The 25182-nt window shown below is 38.5% G+C and overlaps 1 protein-coding gene across 1 annotated transcript in view; it reads right to left on the bottom strand.

Annotated features, from left to right (window-relative positions):
• Ptprr (protein tyrosine phosphatase receptor type R) overlaps positions 1–18176 on the bottom strand; it is a 247876-nt gene extending 229700 nt beyond the window's left edge. The window contains exon 1 of the mRNA XM_021174212.2: positions 17726–18176. Within this exon, the coding sequence (XP_021029871.1) occupies positions 17726–17783 (58 nt within the window). The 5' untranslated portion in view covers positions 17784–18176. The remainder of the gene's footprint in view (positions 1–17725) is intronic.
• Between the last annotated feature and the right edge of the window lie 7006 nt (positions 18177–25182).

The following is a 25182-nucleotide window of genomic DNA, read 5'->3' as shown; positions in this document are numbered from 1 at the left end:
AGAAGAAGAAGAAGAAGAAGAAGAAGAAGAAGAAGAAGAAGAAGAAGAAGAAGAAGAAGAAGAAGAAGAAGAAGAAGAAGAAGAAGAAGAAGAAGCAGCAGCAGCTGACCAGGTATTTCCCTAAAGAAGACAGCCAGAGAAGCAGTAAGGGGGATGGGAACTGTTTCAGCATCAGTCATCATTAAGAACAGACAAATTGAAAGTTCGACAATGTATCTCCCCATACCTGCTTAGGATTGCTCTCATCAGGATCAATAGGATGTGGAGAAAATGAAACCCTCAAACACTACTGATACAACTGTACAGCTACGAGGGCACATGGCTTCGTCAAAGCATTTAAACAAGAACATCTCTATGACCCAGAAACTTCACTATTGAGATTTCAGCTGAACAAATGAAATCAGTTATATTTTTTGTTACGTGATCTTTTTCTATTTTCAATTTAATTAACTTTTCATGAAATTTGTCAAGTACACAAAATAATTTTAATTACACACAAATCTATGCTAAAAAAATGAACTACAACAGAGAAGAAAAGGGACTCTTTTTCCTTTTTTCCCCATTCCCATTCTCCTTAGAAGGGGACCCCCCCATCTCAAACCCCTCTACGATCCCTCAACCCCCCTGAAGAGGCAATGACATTGTTCCAATCATTGTAGGACTAAACTCAACATCTAAGATAGAGACTCAATGCAAGGTCTACAAATAAGTTAGTAGGTAAAAAAAAAAAAACCTCAGTATTTACAGAAAATAACATTAGCTGTCTGTCAGAAGAAGGACATCTGGTTATTTGTAGCAGTGTGGTTGAGGCTGGAGGACATTATGATGTAGTGAAATAAGCACGGTATGTGTACCACATAGTCTCATTTCTAGAATCTAAACAGCTAAGCTCACAGAGGTAGTCATGGTTACCAGAGGCTGGAGTGAGGGTCCATGTACCTACTAGGTACTTTTACTTGAACTTCACATTTTATGCAGAGTTGGACTCATAAATCTTAGAGCCTTGAAAAGTACATGACCACTCATAGATTAAAAATATATGATCACTCAACTTTTAGAAGAAAACAGAAAAAAATTGTATATCACTTTAGACAAGGAGTTTTGATAGATAATGCTAAATTCCCATACAATAAAAGAACATTGGAGTTGATGAGGTACCTCAGGGGGTACAGGTACCAAGCTTCCAAGCTTCCAAGCTTCCAAGCTTTCTGAGCTGAGTTTGGTTCCCAGAACCCACATGGCAGAAGGAGAGAACTGACTCCCATTGCTAGCACCCATAACCTGTAATATTACCTCCAGGGGAATCTATTGCCTGTGAGTTGTGTGGAGACATCAACTCACATACACACATTCCCACATAGACATCACATAAAATAAAATACATAATAAAAATTGATGAATGTGACATTAAACTCCTTTTGTTATATGAAAGATACTCCTAGGAAGATGAGAGACCACCTACATATTGGGAGGAAAGAATTTCGAGCCACCGCAGATGAACTAGTCATCAGGATATATAAAGACCTTTCAAAATCCACCAGCTGGCAGATAAACCAATTTATACATGGGATAAAGATTTGAAGTGCATTAATTAATGCCAGTAAGGCATTAGTGAACTTATGTCTAAAAGTAAATTTTATTTCAGAAATTCCAAATGAAAATTGCTAATCATATCCAGTGCTGATAAAGACCTAAAAAAAGGAGGCTTCAGATTTTTCGGTAAGAATTCAAATAATAGAGGCACCCAGGGAAAGAGCTTGGCTGTTTTCCTAAAATTCAACATGCACTTACATAGGATATGGCAAACTCACTTCTTTGCACACTTACCACAAAGAAATCTTAGAGAAATCAAACCTTATATTCAAACAAAAATATTTTTAAAATTTTGTAGCCACTCTACTAATAGATTCGCCTCAGTGGAAATAACTCAGATATCCTTCAAAAGGTTAATGAATAAATAAACTTTGGTAATCTATACAGTGAAGTAGTAGTCATCCTAAAAACGAATGAACTGTTGCTCCATGTGACTTGAATACATCTGAGAGGTTTTAGACGGAGTGAAAGAAGACACTGAGAGAACAGCATCGCGTCTCCTATTTAATTGACATTCTCAATAGAAAAAGACTCTGCAGGGTTGAAACACAAGCAGATGATTGTCAGCATGCAGGGTCAGGACTGAGAGCAGGAGAGGCTGAGTTACGCTGGGCTGATCAGAGATGTGACCCAGTGTGCAGACTCTGGGTGAGCTCTTGCTCAGAATCAAGCATTCTCCTTAGTATAAAGCTTTCTAGAGATAGACAAGTTCACAGACGCCACCAGTGTGGTGACGGAGGTTGAGGGACGATCTTCTGATATTTTTACTTTCTATGTGCAAAGTGGGAAGAAGCCACTTTAAGAGTGAATGAAAGGATAGATTGCAGTTTGACAGCCTAACCATTTAGCCAACATCATAAGCAACATCAAAAGATTTCCTCTTGAAAGGTCATTTAAAGACAAAGAAAGTTCAGGAAGATGTGTGCCAGGGCTTTTCCTGGGTGGCTGGCAGTTCAGTGGCAGTGTCTCCTGAGGGATGCAGGCTTTCTCACAGAATGCTTACTAAGTGGCCTTTTAAAGCCACACATGTGCTTTCAAAACAAGAGTGCTTTTTATTATAAAAAACCAACATTTGCATGAGAATAACCAGTGCGTTTTGATAGTCACAAAATTATAAACAGCCATTACCTTCTGGATATGACCTTAATGATACATGAAGAGATCTTCACAAGGAAAAGGGGGTATTTATGGAACTCGTTGGCCAGAGTGAGTACATTTGTGATTTGTTATTTCAAATTTAATATAGGTTACTCCTAGACACAGAAGGTCCAGTGGTCTTTTGAATATCCCTCACAATAAGTCTTTGCACAGCAAGTTTTATGTTTCTGACCTATGATTGGAAGGGAAGTCTGAAGCACCATTTTTAAACACACCCTGCCCTCCAAAAGGAGCAATCAAAACAGGCCATTGGGATCTCTGACACTTATGTTTTAAGCATTGTTATCCCTTTTTTTCTCTAGAGAGGAGAGTGAAATTGGTAATATCAGGAGCTTTTCTTGGCAATGTCTACATAAAATGCACAAGTCTATAAGCAGCATAGAAATGGATTTACATAAAGGAAAAGTTGTGACTTATTTAGTCAGTTTTTGCTTACTATTGATTTTTCTCTAAAACTGCTTCTCCATGCATATTAAAAAAATGACTTTTTGGCGCTTATAGAAACAGCAAGGTCAAGAAATGAGAGCCTTGAATGTAGGAAGGTAAACATTAGAAAAAAACATTCAGTTGTTCTATAGCTATATTGGTAGTGAATGCCCTAAACATCACTACAATGCACAAATCTTCAGTCAAAAGTAGGCATATAATATCACTGAAATTTACATATTACAGCCTCCCAAGATATGATGGTCAAGGTCTGTGAGGACCACCTCTCAAGGCATAAGTGCTTACTCCAATTGATCATAATGGGATATTATGCAGGCGGTTTAAAAGAGTCAATAGTGAATGTGTTAACTAGTTTTGTTGACTTTTGATTGCATGTCCTTTTATGCTCTAACAACATACCTCTGCATATTTATATATTTCTCTGTGTATACAGGCTTGTTGTATATATATATATGGAAAACAGACAACCAAAGTGACAACCATGATCATCCTTAAAGACCAACTCTCTTGTTACAAAAATAAAAATGAAACCAGGATTTCTGTAAGATGTCAAGAACTGCATTTACTAAAACTGCAAACACACACAGAACCCAAGAGGCTTGAAATAGAAAGCCCCCACTAGTTTCCCAGCAATATAGCCTATAAGCATTTACTACTAAAAGGTGAAAACAGTCTCACTGGGAGGTGCTGGACTGTTAAACATCCATGTGTTTGACTAGTTACATATCTGATTTGTCTGCATTAGAAGCTTAAAACAACAACAGCAGAGTAAGGCCTGTGAGAGCACAGCAGGATATATTCTCCTCTATTTAGAGAAGTACCTGAGTCCCCAAATAAGGAATGGTTTCAGCGAAAGCACCTGTAAATGTTTCCTATGCAATCTTTGACATAATCACTACCACAGTCCCTCAGCATTCCATTAGAAAAGAAAAGCAGTTCCCTAATTTTCACTTGCATTGCACTATAAAGACACTGGGTGCCCTTTCTTCTTCCAAATTTTCTCATCCATTGAAAGTTGAGCTGTACCATGAGAAACTCGAGTGGACAGCCATCAAGGGAAAGATTCAGTGGTGCTATGTGCTGATGGAAAAAATTGTCATGGGAGGCTCGTCTCCTGTTTCTTGATTACCACTCATCTTTAATAGAGTTGTTTTTCGTTGGATAGGTGTCTGTTACAGAGTGGAACACAATACAGTAAAAGCAATACAGTTTGGGACAATGGCAATTGGAATAAGTCAGATTTTGCTGGGGAAAAAAAAAACAATATATAACAGCTCAGATGGAAGGCGTCAGATGTCTCCCAGTTCTGGAAGAATGGAGTTCATTGCCTGGAGGGGAGGTTGACAGAAATGTGTGTTGAATTCTAAATAAATGTTACACTGAGCCCAAGATCTGCTCTCTTGGAGGAAGCTGGAGTACAGAACACTGCCCATATGGCTAGAGTGCTTTTCTTAGCCAGAAAAATGGGAACCTTCTTCTATTTCTGAAATCCCTGAAGAAATTACAGGGTTCAAGGGTACTTGATAAATAATGAAGTAATGCGATTTTATATACACTTTTGGATACGTAAATAATGAAATATAATTATTTACAAGTAGTCATAGCAATTAGAAACTGTCCCCATTGACTTGAAAAAAATATTTTCTTTAGATTAGCATAAAAAGTAACCCATTGGTCCTTGCAGCTGGGGCAGACCCCTAGTTTGTCTGCTTTCATAAAGACTCCATATCCCAATCCATCCTAGAGGACCCGCTACACTCAGAGCAGTTGGACAACAGCTTGACTGCTCCACTGAAGACCGGACTGTCTGAAGGCCTCCCAGGAGATCTACTGCAGGCAGAGCAACAGATTATCAGCTTCTTTGCCCTTGTGAAGAGACTCCAGTTGGAAGGCCCCACTGGTGATCTGATACAGCCAGGGCTGCAGGCCTACCTGCAGACCTCAAGCAACCTAGGGACAAAAGAGGCAGACTCCATACAGTCACCCAGACCAGCAAACACCAGGGATATCCAGATGGAGAAAGGCAAGCACAAGACGATAAGCAACAGAAGCCAAAATATGTGGGCATCATCAGAACCTAGTTCTCCCACCACAGCAAGCCCTGAAAACAACAACACCTGAAAATCAGGAATCTGTCCTAAAACCTTATCTCATGAAGATAATAGCGTTCTTTAAGAAGGATATCAATAACTCACTGAAAGAAATACAGGAAAACACAGGTAAACAGGTGAAAGAATTGAATAAAGCAATCCAAGACATAAAGGTAAAAGTAGAAACAATAAAGAAAACACAAATGGAGGCAAACCTAGAAATGGAAAACCTAGGAAAGAGATCAGGAATTGCAGATGTAAGTATTACCAACAGAATACAAGAGATAGAATAGAGAACCTCAGGTGTAGAAGATATCATAGAAAAGATTGACACAACTTACAAAGAAAATTCAAAACATAAAAACTCCTAACCCAAAGCATCCAGAAAATTCAGGACACAATGAAAAGACAAAATATAAGAATAATTGGAATAGAGGAGAATGAATATTCCCAGATCAAAGGTCCCGAAAATGTCTTCAACCTAAAGAAGGAGATGGACATAAAGGTACAAGAAGCCTATAGAACACCAAATAAATGGGACCAGAAAAGAAAATCTTCTCTTCACATAATTATCAAAATACTAAATGCACAGAGCCAAGAAAGAATATTAAAAGCTGCAAGGCAAAAAAAAAAAAAAAAAAAAAAAAAGCCAAGTAACATACAAAGATTACATTTTTGTATTACATTACAAAACATTGTAATTGTAAAACATTACACCAGACTTCTCAACAGAGACTATGAAAGTCAGAAGAGCCTGTTTAGAGGTCATGCAGTCTTGGATTGCTTTATTCAATTCTTTCACCTGTTTACCTGTGTTTTCCTGTATTTCTTTCAGTGAGTTATTGATATCCTTCTTAAAGAACGCTATCAGTATTACACCAGACTTCTCAACAGAGACTATGAAAGTCAGAAGAGCCTGTTTAGAGGTCATGCAGACTCTAAGAGAACACAAATGGCAGCCAAGGCTACTAAACCCAGCAAAATTCTCAATCAACATAGAGGACGAAAGCAAAATCAAATTCAAACAGTTTCTACCAACCCAGCCCTACAGAGGATCCTGAAAGGAGAACTCCAACATAATGAAGGTACCTGCACCAAAGAAAGGACAAGATATTAAGCATCTCACAACAAAGTCAAAAGCAGAGAGCCATAAGCACATAAAACCACCTACAAAAACAAACATATCAAGAACCAACAGTTATCTCTCTTTATTATCTCTCAGTATTAATGGACTTAACTCACCTATAAAAAGACATAAGCTAACATACTGGATATGCAAACAAGATCCAGCATTTTGCTGCATACAAGAAACACACCTCAACTACAAAGACAGGCACTATCTCAGAGTAAAAGGATGGAAAAATGTCTTCCAAACAAATGGCCCCAGGAAACAAGCAGGAGTTGACATTCTAATATCCAATAAAATAGACTTTTAACCAAAAGTTATCAAGCATGATGAAGGATACTTCATATTAATCAAGGGGAAAATCCACTAAGAGAAAGTCTCAATTCTGAACATCTATGCCCCAAATGCAAGAGCACCCAAATTCATAAAAGAAACTTTACTAAAACTCAAAACACACAATTGAACTCCACACAATAATAGTGGGAGATTTCAACACCCTACTCTCACCAATGGACAGGTCATTGAAACAGAAACTAAACAGAGACACAGTGAAACTAAGAGAGGTTATGAACCAAATGGACTTAACAGATATTTACAGAACATTTCACCCTAAAACAAAAGATTCACCTTCTTCTCAGCACCTCATGGTACCTTCTCCAAAATTGACCACGTAATTGGGCACAAAACAGGACTCAACAGATACAAAAACATTGAAATTGTCCCATGCATCCTATCAGATCACCATGGCCTAAGGCTGGTTTTCAATAACAGCAAAAACTACAGAAAGCCTACATACACGTGGAAACTTTATAATTCTTTACTCAAGATAACATGGTCAGGGAAGAAATAAAGAAAGAAATTAAAGACTTCCTGAAATTTAATGAAAATGTTGACGCATCATACCCAAACTTATGGGACATAACGAAAGCAGCGCTAAGTGCACTGGTAAAGAAACTGGAGAGATCTTATACTAACAACTTAACAGCACACCTGAAAGCTCTAGAACAAAAAGAAGCAAATTCACCCAAGAGGAGTAGAAGGCAGGAAATAGTCAAACTCGGGCCGAAATCAAGCAAATAGAAACAAAGAAAACAATAAAAAGAATCAGCAAAACCAAAAGCTGGTTTCTTGAGAGAATCAACAAGATAAATAAACCCCTAGCTAAACTAGCTAAAGGGCCAAGAGGCAGTATACAAATTAATAAAATCAGAAATGAAAAGGGAGGTGTAACAACAGAAATGGAGGAAATTCTAAAAATCATCAGGTTCTACTATAAAAGCCTATACTCAACAAAACTGGAAAATTTAGATGAAATGGATGATTTTCTAGACAGATACCACATACCAAAGTTAAATTAAGAGCAGGTAAACTATATAAACACGCCCACATAGCACAAGGAAATAGAAGATGTCATTAAAAACCTCCCAACCAATAAGGAACACCACTTATCTTGTTCTATGAAGCCACAATTCCTCTGATACCTAAATCACACAAGGACCCAACCAAAAAAAGAGAACTTCAGACCAATCTCGCTTATGAATATCAATGCTAAAATACTCAATAAAATTCCTGAAAACAGAATCCAAGAACACATCAAAACCACCATTCACCAAGATCAAGTAGGCTTCATCCCAGGGATGCAAGGTTGGTTCAATATATGAAAATCCATTAACGTAATCCAATATATAAACAAACTCAAAGAAAAAAAATCACATGATTAACTCCTTAGATGAAGAAAAAGCATTTGACAAAACCCAACACCCCTTCATGTTAAAAGTATTGGAGAGATCAGGAATTCAAGGCCCATACCTAAACACAGTAAAAGCAATTTACTGCAAACCAATAGCCAATATCAAATTAAATGGAGACATACTTGACCCCAATCTCACTGAAATCGAGGACAAGACAAGGATGCCCACTCTCTCCATATCTATTCAATATAGTAGTTCAAGTGTTTTGTTTGTCTTTATGACAAAAGAGACTTATCTGATAATCCTATTGTTTTTGAAATACAATTGTGTCATTTCAAAATATACTTTCTCTCCCATATTACCAAAGTATTTAGAACAGTTTAACACATCATGAAGCTACCTTCTCTCCTTTTCTATTATAGAAAAATTTGTATTTCTCTATGAAATCCAATGCTTACCTTGAAAGAAAAAACCCTTTTCACTTTCATGTAACAATTTGCTACAATGTTTTCTACATGTGATCAGATTAAGACGTTGCAAACAACATGATAAAATTTACCACTCAAGCATTCTATTAGTGTGTGGCAAGTAAATTTTCAGATCATCAAGGTAATCGCAAGCAGTCAGAATCCAAGGAAACAAAGTGCTCAAAGGTGGACAGTGGACAGAGTCCCCATGTTCAGGTGAGGCTCAGAGGCACACAGGCTTACCAGGAGCCACGCCCAGTTGGATTAGGCTTCTGAGAAACTTCCAGTGCTACCCCACAGATCTTCTCAGTTGTCAGAGCATGCTCAGAGACATCAAAACAACCACTGGACTGTGTCTTTGGATGTTTACAGAGAAGGAAAACTCTGTGGGAAAAAATGTAGCTGGAACAAGTTTTCAGATGTACTACAGTCCAAATGAAATAGAATAGATCTTAAGGTTATCCATTTACCTGAAATCAACATTTTTTTTTTCACAGAGAAGAGACAAATAACTGGGTAGACTGAGTGTTAGGAGAATATTGGTGACTTGAGACTATCATTACCCATTCCTAATACATGTTCTTGCTGTTCACAACCCTTCCTTGATGTCCCCTTATGTCCAGAGAACCCTGTCTTCTCCATTATCTACAGAAACCCAGACAGTTTTCCATGTGAACCCTGAATCTAGTGGACTAGAATCTCTATGAGCTAAAGCCAGTAAGCAGAAGAGAATCAGTTGCTGAAAAGGGTTGGTACACAGCACACAGAAGCAGGGAAACCTTTAATGCTCTGAATACTTGAACTCCTTGCCCTGTGTATCTTCAGAGAGACTTGAGACAACTTCTAAAAGTTTCTGGTTTATCCAGCAGGCAAAGCGATGCAGCAGGAACTAGCTATTTCAGATTTGTGGTATTAATATGCTACATATTTTCCACTCACCATCAGAGAGACCAAAAGTAAATCAGTGTCTCACATCCAGGTTTTTTTTTTGTTTTTGTTTTTTTGTTTTTTTTAAGGCATGATGCTGGAGACAATATTTAGATGAGAGTTTTAGGTCAAGTTTTGGGAGAAAGATTTGGAGACTGAGAGATGTTTTAGACTTGGTGCTAATCACAATTCCCTTCAAATCTGCATCTGTGTTCAGGTTCATGCATGTAATGGATGAAAAATTCAGATGCCACCTGAAATGCACAATTTGTATGAGCATATGCATGCTCCTCAAACATAGGTGTAAGTGCTGAAAGGAGGGATTGCTTTGTGATGTCAGTTAACTATTATATGTCTTCTCTCCTGCCTTAATCAAATAATGCGTATAACTTACAAGGATCTTATTAAAATAGTACAGGTTTGCGTATATTATCCCATTTAATTCTTGAATACCATCCTGCTACAATTCATCAATTTTCTTTCTCTTTATTCATGCTAGGTCAGTGACTCCCAGGGAGAGCTGAAAAAAATTAAAACCCATCTGAAATCAAGAACACAGTATAAATTGCTTGTCATTAAAAAAAAAACTACCTTTATATTAATGGGCCAATCATCTCTCAACCTAATTTATGGTGGTATTATATTTGTCACATCCTATAATATGTGTCTTTACCAATAAATAAAGTCATCACATGATGGGAGCTGACTACTTAGACATCATGTTCTGTCCCATCTGGATCAAGAACTGGATCATTAACATGATAAAGTAGCTACCAGTTCTTGTTCTTTCTGTAAATATTGACTTCTACCAGTGAGTCATTCTGGGTTGTTTTATCTGTGTTTGTTAAACACTCCTTCCCAAAGATTTCCCAGTGCTTTAAGATTGTCTTAGACTGTTTTCTCTTATTTAAGTCGGAAAATGGACATTGCTTCAGAGTTGAACCAAGAAAAAGATAACTCATATCCAGCTGAACAGAGAGTGCTGGCTTCAGTGCAGTCAGACATATTGATTTGGGGTTGTTTAGTGTCAATGATGAGTTTTGCTTTGCTGCTGGTCCATTCAGCTGTGTTTTTAATGAATATCGCTATCTTAATATATTGAAATCAAGTGAGATTTGATTAACAAGAAAATCTAAATAGTCATTATGAGTTGAAATTGTTTAAATGAAATGTGCTAATGTTCACAATATAAATTAGCTAATTATCTTTCTGTGGCAAAAAGTCATTACTATAATAGGCACTTATAATAACATAATATGATACATTGGCATTAGAAATTTTGGTTCAAACATAACAGCTTATTATTAACGTTTTTCTATTACAAAGCTATGGGGAACATTGGTGACATTCTAATGTTTGTAAGCACTTGGATCTTTCAAAATATCCCTTTAAATGGAAATGGGGATTCCTCTCTCTTTTTGAATTTGACTTCACAAAATAGTTTTCAATAAGTGTAGCAATAAGCTTACCCCAAACTATATCATCCATGTTACACTGAATAATAATGGTGATATGAATGGAATTTTGTTGTGTGATCTTTTTAAAGTGACTTTTTTATAATTCACAAAACAATCTCCACTCTGTGTATATGTATGTTTCCTATAAAAATGTGATTGAACAACATTTTATAAAACCACTTATACATAAAATGAGAGAAAGAAAAATTATGCAACTACCTAACTGTTCTGATATTTTATACCTATATTCTTGTTTGGGGCAGAAAAAGAGAGTTGGATTATTTTTTAATTTTCATCTTGATCCTGAATGTGGGAAATATCCATGTTTCCTCTTACAAGATAGATGATAGTCAGTTGATAATCAGAAATAGTAATATCAAGTATATTTTGTAGTGTCTAATTATTGTCCCATGTTTGTTATCTGATGCTTGACTTTTTAAAAACAAAATTGACTGGATTACTGTTATGAATCTGTAAAAAGTTATAGAAGACTGTCTATTAATCTAGGAAGAGGTCATCACATATGACTCTATAAATCGTTTGGAAAACAAACATAATCTATTTGTAAATCAAACCCATTACTTATCTACTTCCTTGTTACAAATGAATATACATTCAGTTGAGAGAATAGTAAATTCTTATGTTCATGTTCACTAAAATAAGATATAACCTATTAGTTAGCATCAATTTACCATCATTATATCACCACATATGTTCCAAATATATTTATTTATTGAAAAATATTCATATTGGAATAATAATTGAAATATGTATATTGAAAATTTATTGATAACACAAGAAAATTTATATGAATTAGGTATGCAAATGTAATAATTACAATCCTAGTCTTCTTTAAGAGCATCAAAATGCTGCTTTACTGTATTGATAGAGAAATGCACCTGCCTAGGAGGAAAATTTAGGCAAGTTGCTTAAAAAAGATCGGATATTAAGGAAGGAGTCAAAATAGGCAATATATGATCAAAAATGAAGTTACAGTAAGACTTATCTTGAAAACAAAATAGTTAAGAGAAAAGAAATAACAAGAAAAAAGGAGGTGAGACATGTACCAGATAATAACAGAATTTGGTCATTAGTCTGACAATAGTGTGGCCTGAAGAGAATAGTGACAGAAAATAAAGCCACAGTTAGGGACAACCTGATCAAGAGAGAACTCATCATGTTTGTGTATTTGGATTTTATTCCAAGTAAAGGAAAAAACATTGTCACAATTTTACAAAGAGATTTCCATATGTTTGTAGAATTTACTTAGGACATTATTATGAAGGACAGGTTTGATATAAGAATTTTTTTTTAAGGAATAACAAGGAACCATCTCAAGGCAGTGGAATAACATGAGTGTGGAGAAGACTTGATTTCAAGAATTGAGTATCTTTAGGATAAAGCATTATAGGGAGGGTGCTGTGATTTGAACATGAAATGTTCCGGCAAGCTCATGTGTTTGAATGCTTGGTCTCCAAGAGGTAGAGCTGCTAGGGAGGGTGGTGAGAAATTGAGGAACTGCAGCCTTGCTGGAGGAGGTAGGCTATCAGGGAAGGCTTTGAGGCTTTATAGCCTGGCTCTGCTTCCTGTTCACTGTTTCCTTCCCGAGTGTGACCAGCCTTCCTTCTGCTCTGACTGTAATCCCTTCCCAGTCATGATGGACTGTATCTTCTCTAAGACTGTAAACTATAACACCTATTCCATCCCTTAAGTTGCTTCTTGTCCTAAATTTTGTCACAGCAATGATCAAATTAGTACAAAGGGTCTAGGATAGGTTATGGTTTTAGGCTTAGGTTATGGGCATCTTGGCATTATTCTCTGTGACATGGAAGATTAAAAATAAGAGGGATTATATAGCCACGTATAGAATATAAATAGTTGGATATTGCATTCTTATGGAGTAACCTATGAGTTTATTTAATGATAAAATACATCACTAGAATTCAGGAGGGTTATCTGAGCTAGAAATGTGGATTTGGGATCTCTGATATATGGCTCTGAATACAGTTATCCAATGAAGTTAAGCAGAGAGTAACAAAAATAATCTCTTGAGAATAGCAACTGTTAAACAATACTGAGAAGTTAGAAACATTTATGTCAAGTAGCTCCTTTTGGTGTAGCAGTTTTTTCAGATATTGAAACATTCTATCTTAGAGGGAAGATCCTTAACCAGAAAGAAACAACTCAAAATAGCTTCAGGAAGTTCCAGAAGTTGACCAGATTGACTAGGCCCCTCACTCTTAAGAGTAAACATTAAAGACTGGAAAGAGTCATTCTCAGACAAGCCATGCTACTGAGGCTTCCTGGAAGAGGTTTTATAAAGCTAACCAAGTCACTTGAAAATGATACTTTCCAATGTGTGGTAGTTCCAGGAATGGTATTGCCAGGTTCCCAGCTGTTGAGAGCTAACCATCCATGCCAAGGTGGTCTTTGGTGATGCAACTGTCTTCAAGTCATTGTTCTATAAAATAATTCCCTTACCCATATTCCTGTACGTGAGGTCTCCAAAACTCACTGGTTTACCAAACTGCAGTTTAGCGGTTATTTGTACTTTGGTCTGCTGTGGGTTTCCTATCTGAGGTGAGTGAAAAAAAAATCTCATCACACCACATGACATGATCTCTGATAGATACAGCAAAAACAAAATAGATTAAAAAATACTTAAAGGGCTTATACTTTCATGTAGAGAAGGAGAATATAATAAGAAAATTAAGAAAAGTATATGTATATGAAATGTATGACCTCTGAGAAGGTTGAGGAGCAGATGATATCAATTTTAGAGAGAGAAGTATGAAAGAATCTATCAAGAGAAATTTCCACTAAAAAGGTCACATGTTAGTAAAGACCAAGATCTCAAATCATGGATAGGTTAATCCAGGAAATGGCTTTCCTTGGTAAAGAAAAACATATGCAAGATTATTTTCTAGGAACAGACAGACTAATATGAGCAGAGATAAGTTTAAAGAGGAAAGTGGTGGAGGTATATAAGAAAGAAAGCAGAGAAATAGAATATTGTAGACCTTGCATGTTTTAAGGACTGTTTGGTTTGAGTAATCTTTGAGATTGGACAACCAAAGGATACAATATAATCTGAAACTACAATGTTTTTCATGCTAGTCTGCTCTTTTTCTTGAGCATATAATTTCTGCAAATGACTTCCTATATCCTTATGGCTCCATGAAAGGCACTCTGTCTCTTTGGAAGACTGAATAGATGTGCTATATAATTCTTGGAGAGTAGAGGAACACCTTTGAGACATACCCTGAAGGAATGTGTGTCATTCAGAAAGGATAACAGGAAGGACAGGGTGGCAATCTGAAGTCACCTTTTCCAGTGCCGAGGGAGATCATGGGTTGAAGTCAATCTCTTTACTATCACAACATTCGTTGTTTTTTTGTTTTTTTGTTTTTTGTTTTTTGTTTTTTTTGTTTTTTGTTTTTTTTTTTAGCTTTTAAATGATAACTTTTGAGGATATCACAAAAAAATTTACTCCTTGGCATTGAAAGTACTACCACATTAACATAATCTCCTCAAATGGAATATGACTCATTGGGCAAAGAATGAATGAGGACTGAAGTAAATAAGCGGTCTTTGAGTCTTCCACACGGTTGTTCTTTAAGCAATCTTCCCATTGGCATGGTTTTTGGTTGACACTTGGATATCTATGAAGTGGGCTTTTAAACTGGAATTCCTTTGCTCTATTGGATCCCAGAAGATTCGAAGAGTAAGGGCAGCTAAGGAGAAAAGGATTTGTCACCACTAGCACAATGGTGGCTTATTCTATTAGAACCAGTTTTGCCTACGTTTCCAGCAAGTACTTTATGAAGACATTATCGACGGCATCTTAGAATACTTCGTAGGTGGGAGAAATTGGCTGAAGGGATGGGATGTTAGTGTTCTTAGCTATATTGGGAACTTGAATTTTTTTGTAGTATATAGTAATAGGTCTGAGAGCCTGTGTTTTTTTTTTTTTTTTTCTTCCAGACTATGTTGTCAGTTGGCACTACTGCATCTTGTTATTTGTGCCTTAAGCAACTTAAGCAACTGGCTGGACGATAAGTATGATTTGTTTCTTTAGATCTGTGGCAATTAGCTGTCACGTGTCATTCAACTTCTTAGCTATGAGCTAAGCAGCTTCTTTGGCCTTCCTTACCCAAGAATGACAACTGCATTGCACTGTTTGCCCTTCCCACAGACATGACAAACAGATCACAGTTTGCCCCCTATTGAGACTGCCAGAACTTGGGGTTACCATGCCATAGGCAACCATACCAGGTAATTGGAGATGACACTCATGTTGAAAGTAATTTCCAGCCTTATCGTTAGAGACATGGCTATGCCCCAGGCAACAATTCCCAGCACAGCTGAGAACACTTACAGCCCATCTCATTATTTAATTTACTCCATTTGTGGAGCATCCTAAGATACCATCATTTGTGATACCGCCATAGAGTAGTTGCTGGCAACCTGGTTATGACTGATATCGAGCAATTAGCTCCTCAGCCAGGCAGCTAATGTGTACAGGTGTCACTGTCCGTTCTAAAAATAGAGTCAGCCTCTGCCCTGGGAATGTGGCTTTCTTTACAAGAGACAAACTCAGATATTCAACAAGTAAAAGGCTTGGAGGCTTCTTGATCTCTGCTCTCCCAGCCACTTATTTTCTGATTACCTAAATCTGTGGGAGCATAGGTCAAGAAAGCCATATTTATTCAAGTTCTGATGAAAAGCCCAAACAGTATTATTAGATAGCTGTGATGCATTTTAACCTGACGACAGCTTGTGACCCACAAATTGCTGTTTAAAATTAAAAATGAATCCAAAATGAAACTGGCAAGACAATTACAATCCCAGACTTGTAATCTGCTTTGACAAGACACCATTCCAAAGCACTGTATTAAATACAAATACAATTAATGTATATGTAGCAATTGAAACCTGATATATGTAGTAAATCACCAGTTGCCTTATGAAACTAAACTTGGCTGGATAATCTTATTTTTAATCTTTTTTTTACATGTTAAGAAGCCAAAGTGCAGATTATAGATTTGCTTTGACTTTTGTAATACACACTTTGGCAAAGCTCCAGACATCATCGAGGGATGCAGACTTACAGGTTTCACCTCTGATGAGAAAATGCTCTCTATTTCCCTTATCCCCAGGGTTCATCCATAATAAATTAGAAATGTTTTCTGCATGCTTAATATGAAGTCTATTTATAATTTTAAGCTTATAACTACTTAGTATGCATTAATTACAATCCCTAACATTTGTTTATACATAATTTTCAAGAATAACTACACTGATGTATTTTATCAGATAATTAATTACTTAACTGGATAGCAATGAAAACTTTTTTTTTTTTTGGCAATGGCTATTTTTTTCAGTTGTACCATTAAATAGTATTGAATGTAAAACAATAACAGTGTTTATGATTTCATCATCATATATTTTAACATTAAATAATTACATGTGGCAATGAAATGTTTGCAAATAATTTAATGACCAAGTCATAGCTTTTTCTCCCACTGGTTTTCAAGATACCAGAGAACCACTGAACACCCCACAATGTAATATTGTATTTATGATAATTACCACACATCCTTAATTATAGCCTTATTGTTCCTATACATTGTTTGTTTCTAAATTCACAATGCATTTAAATAGCAATTGCTGGGACAAAAAAAGTACTATATCTCACTCCCATCATTGCATACATGAAAAAAAAACCTCAGTCTTTTGGAGCTCTATAACAAGGATTGTAGGTGTGTGTGTGTGTTCACAGTAGCATAATACACTCCCACTCGGTGTACTTAGAGAAATGAATGCGTGTGAAAGAAACTCAAAGAAAAGGTCTGTGCTTGCTACAGGATCACTGCATGGACAACTGCGGTCTCGGCAGGGTTCCTGAAACCTCTCTGCCATGTTTTATTTTGGTTCCCGCGTGTGAAAATCACATAGGGTGCAGTCCAGTGAGCCTGACCACAGGGTTAGAGGAGCCAGGTGACACCGAATATAAAATTCCTAGGCACTTTATCAGCTATGCATCCCTAGAACTACACAGTGATTCTTGTGTCCAATCTATTTTTATGTGTTTACACTCTCGCTGCCTCCCATCCAATCTATCCTGGGGACACAGTGATAAATAGCCCCTAGGCTTGTCAGAGTGGTTGGGTTTTTCTTTACTGACTGCGGATACTGACCGTGGTGCTGAAATAGAGAGGAGCCTCCCGTTTGAAACCTTTCCTTCCTCTTATTGGTTCAGAAAACCCGAATGACAAGAGCAGGGGCCAAAGCAGCCTAGAGCAGCATGATGAATAAACCGAGCATTTGGCTCTTAGGGGCGGAGATGCAGACCGTTAGGTTACAGACAGGGCATCCCCGTGAGCGCTCGCTACACTGGGAGATCTTATGGATGTAGCCGCTGCAGTAGGAAGGGCTTCATCTAGCAGGGTGTCTCATCTCTTTTTCCCTGTAAAATGTGCAACCAAGTGCAAAGCCTAGAAGCACAAGCAGGAAAGCTCAATGGAGGGGGAAACAAATCTATATTTACATTTAAAAATGTTCACTCTTCGCCATGCAAGATAAAGAAGAAGGGAGAGCTGAATTTAGCCTAAGTTTTCAGCCCTAGCCTTCCAACAGGTGCACTCTCTCACCCCTCAGACATTATTCCAAATCTTCCTCTGCCAGGCAAGCTTTCCCTGGAGTCCTTAAACGTGTGCTGTTTCCCATCTTCTCCTTAGCTTCAGCTCTGAACCCCGCAAGCCCTTACCTGCAGCGTGAAGATTAAGAAGCAGGCACAGCGCAGGGAAGCCGACAGCTCTCCTCATAGTGTGTGCATTGAGGGTCAGAGGAGAAACTCCGCCGCAACCCCACTCTAGGCAAAGTGCTATTTGAGAGAACCACTGCCAAGAGTCCTTTGATCCCGGGCATCCGATGACAGGGTCCTCCGCTGGGGTTCACAGAGCAGTCTGTGGCGTGCCTACAGAACCGAGCACCTGCTTCCTCTCCCCAAGGGATGGGTAGATGCGAGAGTAGGATGCTGCGGGAGATGGGGACTCGAGGCTGGTGGGGGCAAGACGCTCAGAAGAGGTGAGAGTTTGGCCTTCTGGAAGCCCGCAGCCGGTGGTGACAGTGGGGTGGACTCTAGTGCCAGCCTCCGAGCCAGGCAGCGCCTCTGCTGCCTGTGCAGCTAGCAGCAGCCCGACACACCGAGGCACTGAGCATGCCCAGCTCCGGCCCTGGCTAGGGAGTTTCAAATCGAAATTCCACCTCTCCGGGTCTTAGCTGAGACTGCGAGGGTAGCAAGCTCCACGAGGAGGAGGAGGGGGAGGAGGGGCTGGAGGCTAGCTTTAGGGACCTCCTAAATCTGAGGTCCTAGAGTTCCTCCTAAATCTGGGCATGGGGAGGAGTTGAGTGGGGAGGGAAGAGGCGGGGCCAGGACCACAGAAACCCAAGGAGGGAAGTGGAGGGGGCCACTCATCTGGTTCCTTGCTCACATTTTGAATCACGCGTGGACTCAACTCACTGTGGCAACTAAATGCTTGCAGGATGACCAGTTTCCCAGTATGTCCCCACCCTAGTGAAGCATAGGCAAGCAGCGAGTTCTGGCCTGGTTGGGCAAATGTTCCCACTTACAGCCTGCTGTGTTTAAGCTAACGGGATATTCCGAGAGCGCCCCCTTCTTGCCAATGAGCTCACCCCAGGCTTCTTTCTCCCAATCTTTGTACTTCCACTAAATTCAAGCCTCAAGTCTTTGACTGGAGTGCTTGAAAACAGGGAGGTCATACAGGGTAGCGAAGTAAGCCCATGTAATACAAAGGAAAGGAACGGTCTTTGGTGTTTTATGGAAATAATTACCTAAGATTCCATCATTAATTTAAAAAATAATGTATTTGGATATTTTGCTTGCATGCCTGTCTGTTCACCACGCCTGTGTGTCATTGCCCTTGGAGGTCAAAAGAGGTTGTTAAAAGGCTAGGATTGGATTTATGGATGGTTGCGAACTGCCACGCAGGCACAGGAATAAGACCAGGGTCTTCTGGGAAAGTAAGGAGTGCTTTTCACAGCTGAGCCACTCAAGCCTTATCATCTTGACTTGACTTCTCCGCTCCAATCCTGTATCTTTAACGAGGCTCGCATAGTGTGCAAATATATGCACTTTTAGTTCCTTTACCTAAGTTGGTAGGATGGAGATCCTTACCATTCTAGTGACTAATTACTCTAAGGCCAAATGTCCCTCAGCTAAGCTCCCTTCAAGACTGTTCATCTTCTGCTTCTATTCGCAGGTTTCCCTTCTGCCTCTTCGGCAACAGACCTCACTCAGACCACTGTCCACCCAGTTGCTTACAAAGGTCTAAATTTTTTTTCCCCCTAGGAAGCTCTGGGCTAACCTGGGATTATAATGTTCTTCCTCTTCCCCGCTTTTTGAACACCGCCGTATTTTTTTTTTCTCTCTCAAACGGTTCGTTTATCTGTGACACACATTTCGCCAACTGCAGGCTCTTTGAGAAGCTCTAAATTTTGCATTAACTTAAATTGAATAAAATCGTGCTGGCCAAATACGAGGTAGTAATAAGTGCTCATTGAATTGAACTGCGAGGCTCATTGAGTGCTTTCTTCCTGCATCCCCTGAGGACTGAGACAGCTAATAGGAAGCCAGATAATCAACAGAACCGAAATTAGGACCGGCCTCAAAGGCTCTGGGTGCTCAGGCAGTGCCACCTATTTCTTTTATAATTTATTTTATCAAGAGCTCTGAGAAGACAAGGCCAGGAATTAAACTCTAACAGGTGGAGTGTGAGCAAGATGACATGTATTTTTAATACCTCACCATTCTCTCTGCCCTAAAAATAGAAGCATAAAAAGCCCTCTTGCTGCTCCCCTGGTTGTGCCTGTGACTGTAGTGGGCTCTGCCTCTGAGGACCAGAGTTTGGCTGAGACTTTTCTGCAATCTTTTCTGCAGCTTTGACCCTTGCATCAAAGTTTCCTTTTCTGTTTCCGTTTGCCATATTATTTTCTGATATACAGGCAGTTATATTTCTATAGTTTATATTCTTTCATCCATACTCCTTTGGCCCTAGGATACAATCTCTAGAATGACAGAGTCGCAGACAGGGTTTCTATTCCTGCACAAAACATCATGACCAAGAAGCAAGTTGGGGAGGAAAGGGTTTATTCATCTTACACTTCCCACATTGCTGTTCATCACCAAAGGAAGTCAGGACTGGAACGCAAGCAGGTCAGGAAGCTGATACAGAGGCCATGGACGGATGTTACTTACTGGCTTGCTTCCCTTGGCTTGCTAAGCTTGCTCTCTTATAGAACCCAAGACTCCAGCCCAGGGATGGCACTGCCCACAAGGGTTCCTCCCCCTTGATCACCAACTGAGAAAATGCCTCACAGCTGGATCTCATGGAGGCATTTCCCCAACTGAAACTCCAACCTGTGTCAAGTTGACACACAAACCCAGCCAGTACAGACTTTTGGTGGCTTTACTCACTTTAAGTAACCCAACTGCCCAGACCAACACTTCACACAACAACCATGCTCAAAACCAATAAAGGTCATCTGGATGAGATGCTCCAAAACAGGTGGGCAGCCTGGCTGGTATTGCTACTGAATTTATCTCCCAGATGCACTGTATACCCATGTTTAGAGGTAAGTGGAGTAAAATCCTTCTTAGCTATGACTGCTGGTGCATGGATGGAGTCAGGAGGGAAATAATGTCAGTGTGCTTGCAGAAGATGCACCTCCCTAATTTTATTCCTCTCTAAAACAATATTCAAGCTTACATAAGTGTTCAAGAAGACAACATGGCTACAGTCGTGAATCCATGCTGCATCAGTGCCAAGAATATCTTGCTTTTCCATAGATAATTCTAACCTTTACTTTGGGGGGGGGGAGAATGTAAAATTTCAATTAATATAATTGGTTTTGACTTTGCCAGCAAGCAGCCTGTACTTTGCCTAAGGCTACAGGTAGCTGAATGAAAAACCACATGAAAATCTCTTTAACAGGAAAAAAAATTTCTATTTTGACTAGAGTAGTTCAGAATTGTAAAAATAACCTTAACTGGGCTGTTATTTGGGGGCCTGGATATTCATTATTACTTTCTTACTCAAAAAATAAAAAAGATAGGGGGGCAAGAATGCTGGCTCATCAGTTAGGAGTATCCCCAAACCTACGTTGGGTGGCACATGATCACCAGTAATTTCAACTCCAGTGACTCTAACCTCCTCCTCTGTCCTCTAAGAACACCTGTACACAACACATGGCATACACATGGATAATACAATCCATTTTTGATTTAAAACATATGTCCTGCAATAGACTCTGATCATTGTTTCTCCTTTTTCATCTCCTCCCTACCTCGTCTCCCATCTAACTCTACACCCTCTCTCTGTCTTCTGGTAAGCTTCCACATTAGCCTGCGTGTACAGAGTTGAAACTATCCACTTAGGGCATCCTTCTTGGAACACTTGAAGTGGACAAATCAGGTTTATCAACTTATTATTTAGGTTTCCATTATTTGAACAGAGTGATGGATAACATTCCTTAAAGCCTTCCTTCATGCCAATCTCTGTCTTAAGCAAATGAATTCCCAGTCTAAACTTTCACAGTAGCCAACTCCAAAGTAAGCGGTGACAGCTAGCAGAAATCTAAGTATTTCTTGCTAACGTAGGCATTGTTTGTTGTTATGTGCAGCCATGGAGACTGGCATATTTCTGACTCCCTGCCTTGGCAATATGTGCCTCGACACGAATCACATCCAGAAATTTTGATACCAGAATACTCTGACAAGTAATCTCACAGAACACGCATGTTCACACTCGCGTGTTCAGTGGTGGGCAGCTCACTTGAGTTAGGTAGGTGGTCAGAGAGAGGGCAAGAGATGCTGACCCTAACCATCAGTAAAACTCTGATTTTAGAGACTTTCCACAGGAGAATGAATCATTCCTTATGGTAGTGGACTCTTGCCTTAGAAATGCCCTAAAAAAAAAAAAAAAAAAAAAGAGACTACAGGCTATGCTTAGAAGAACATGTATGTCAGCAGGAGTTTAAGGAAGAATGGAATAAATAATTTCTCTGTAGAGGCTGTGGAGAGAGGTGGAGAAAGAAGTATAACAGACAGGGAAGTATTAGTAGACAACAAGAAATGTATTGAGCCTGGGTAGCACATTAGCTCTGTCTCTGCTCTACATGAGGAGAAATACGGGGGTGGGGGGTTGTGGTAACCAGTGTAAGGGGCATGAAATAGCTAAGGCGATACAGGGGCTTCCTATCATATGTGGAATCCATAGCTACCAGTGACCAATTCCTCACTGAGACTTACAATGAATTGACCCCACCTTGTCCTTTATAAAATCTCATGAGCAATCTCAAAGACCATCTTCTTTTGTTTTGTTTTTGTTTTCATGAGAGGCAAAGAGAATAGTCTTCCAAGTAAAGAGCTGATGCGAGCTGAAGAATATTTAGAGTAAGATGGCTCAGAATGGAAAGGAATGACCTGGAAAATTGTAACAAAAGACATAATGTTTAAATTTGTGAATTTGCCATTAAGTAAAAAAGTATTCTCCAGCTGTATCAAGGAAGAGCCATTGACCCTCTGCACTCATGAAGAGAAGTACTACAATTCAAAGAATACAAGTTAGCACTCTGTGCTTACACAAAAGCTTTGTGGAGTATTGATTTATTTTTGGAATTGAGGTGACAACCAAAACCCATGTAGCTTAGTCGTTTCACTGGCATGTTGTATCCAACCATTGGCTAAGCTGTCTTTGAGCTCAGGTCTTCTGACTCATGGTTCTGTGCTGGTACTATATGGGATGTATCACTTCTGTTTAGGGATTGGGCTTACTTCTGTTGTTCAGCCATAAAGGATGAAATCTGTCATTCACAGCAAATGTGTGGAACCAGAGGACACTAAGTTAAATAAGCTGGACACAGAAATTAGATAACTAGATCCCCCATGCTCACTCACATAATGTTGAGACTTAGAAAAAAATTGAACCTGACTAATGAATAATGATTATGGGAGATGAAGGATGGACAGGAGAAAGGAATTAAACAGGAGTCAGGGGGTCTGGATTTGACTAGTGCACACTGTATGAATGTGCTGAAACACCACACACAACTCATTAATACTTACAATTAATAAATGCTGATCAAAAATAAGGCTGAAAGTTATTGGGGTCATCTTAAGTTCATAAAATAGTATAATAGTTAACTAAAAAGCACACCAAAAAAAAGTTCCAAAATATGAGCTATAAAAGATTTAAGTTGCATTTTTCCTCTTTCAAAAAAACAGACTTCAATATAGAAAAATCACAATATTATTTTATAATATAACATAACTCTGGTTTTGTTGAGGTTTATATATTTGAGTTATTTGATATATTTAAGGTATATATTCTAAGAAACAAATACATATTTGCTATGTATATATATATGAATCATTCTGTTTAGTAAAATACAAAATATCACAGGGTGTAAGTGCCTGTAGATTTTGTTATGAGTTCACTATTAAAATTTTATTTCAAAACTCTCCTTAGATCTAGCTCTTAGTACCACCAACACATCATCCTGTCATCTGCTCTGTCACTGCACAGGTTGGATTCATCTAAGATGTTGGTAAAGATTTATTTACGAACCATTGACTCTCTTGTATTAGCTCTCTGTCCATCCCAAGACATTCATCAGGCAGCACTTAGATCATCCATCATCCTGACCTGCACAGATCCTTCTAATGTTGCTTAGACTAGCTACTTGGGAATATCATGTGTTTCCATGCTCTATGCTATTCTTTCAAACCTCCTTTAATTAGGCCACTCTGGAGCTACTGGGACTATAAGAACATCCAAGGGATAGAGATATGAGTAGTCAACCCTTCCATCAATCTCCATTCCAATTGCATTGCCTTTCCACATAACTACAAGATGATCTAATAGTGTCCTCATATATGAGCTTCTATGCTTCTCTGACTGGCTGCATGCTTCCTCCAACTAAGATGCAGCTCTGTTGTTCTCTTTCTCATATTTCTCCCTTCCCTTGATGCAGATAGACATGTCTACAGTAGTGAATGATGTAGTTTGTTAGTCTATAGGAATGAGTAGAGATGTTTTCAAGATAAAATATCCTCTTTAAAACATCTATAGCTCTATGACACAGGATGGAGAGTCAGAAAAAAAATCTTACTAAAACTTTCCATTGATTATATCATGACCTCTAACTCCAAGAATTAACCAGTACTCTCTGTGTAAGGATAATTTTTGGTTTATTGAATAGAAAGCGTTGGTTTTTTGTTTGTTTGTTTGTTTTTGGGTATGGAGGCTCCTGCCTGCCATCCTAGCACCTGAAAGCCAGAGGCAAGAGTATTGGTGTGATTTTAAGGCTAGCATGGACTATAGAGTGAGACCCTGTCTCAAAATGAAAAATAATGGGAGTAAAAGAAACACCATGGTCTGGGGTACTATTAGTATTCAGCAAATAGAGCAAAAAATATGGTTTAAGCTGCAGCGTGATGTGATACATCACCTATATTCTAACACAGTGGGATAATATGATGACATTCCATTTATAAAACATCTGATTTAAAATAAATATACTAACCCACATTCAGTACTTATGATAAGCCAGAGGTCTTTTAGATACTTGGAAATAATAATCACCAAAATAGACAATGATTCTGTTCTTTATGGAGGCTATACTCTAAGTAAATTGAATAGCTGTTGAACAGCAAATGTAGAAAATACATGAATCTCTTTATTATAGTAGACATTTCTATATATAGTAGAAATTAGAGTTTATATGGTAGAAATTCTACTGTAATCCCTATAACAGTAGAAATAGTAGAAAAAGTAGGTTAAAGGGAGAGGAGCCAGGGTCAGGGCTTGGGTGAGAGAAAGCATGTAAATATGAAGAGCTTGTAGGTTAAGTAGATGATTGAAATGGAGCTGTAGGGAAAGTGTGCTCTAAACAGAGACAGAAGTTGATGGTCAAGGAAATAACTGGGTGCCTGAAGAACTTTCTCTAGAGATGGGACAGCTGCAGCACAAGATGCCACTGTTCCATAGATTTGTAAGCCAATCCAGAAAGAACCACATCATCTATCTGCCTGCCTGCCTGCCTGCCTGTCTGTCTCTAGATCTATCTATCTATCTATCTATCTATCTATCTATCTATCTATCTATCTATCTATCTATCTATCTATCTATCTATCTATCTATC

Source organism: Mus caroli, chromosome 10 (genome assembly GCF_900094665.2).
Source record: "Mus caroli chromosome 10, CAROLI_EIJ_v1.1, whole genome shotgun sequence".
NCBI lineage: Eukaryota > Metazoa > Chordata > Mammalia > Rodentia > Muridae > Mus > Mus caroli.
The sequence above is the reverse complement of the archived record's forward strand: the minus strand, read 5'-3'. Positions and strand labels throughout refer to the sequence as shown.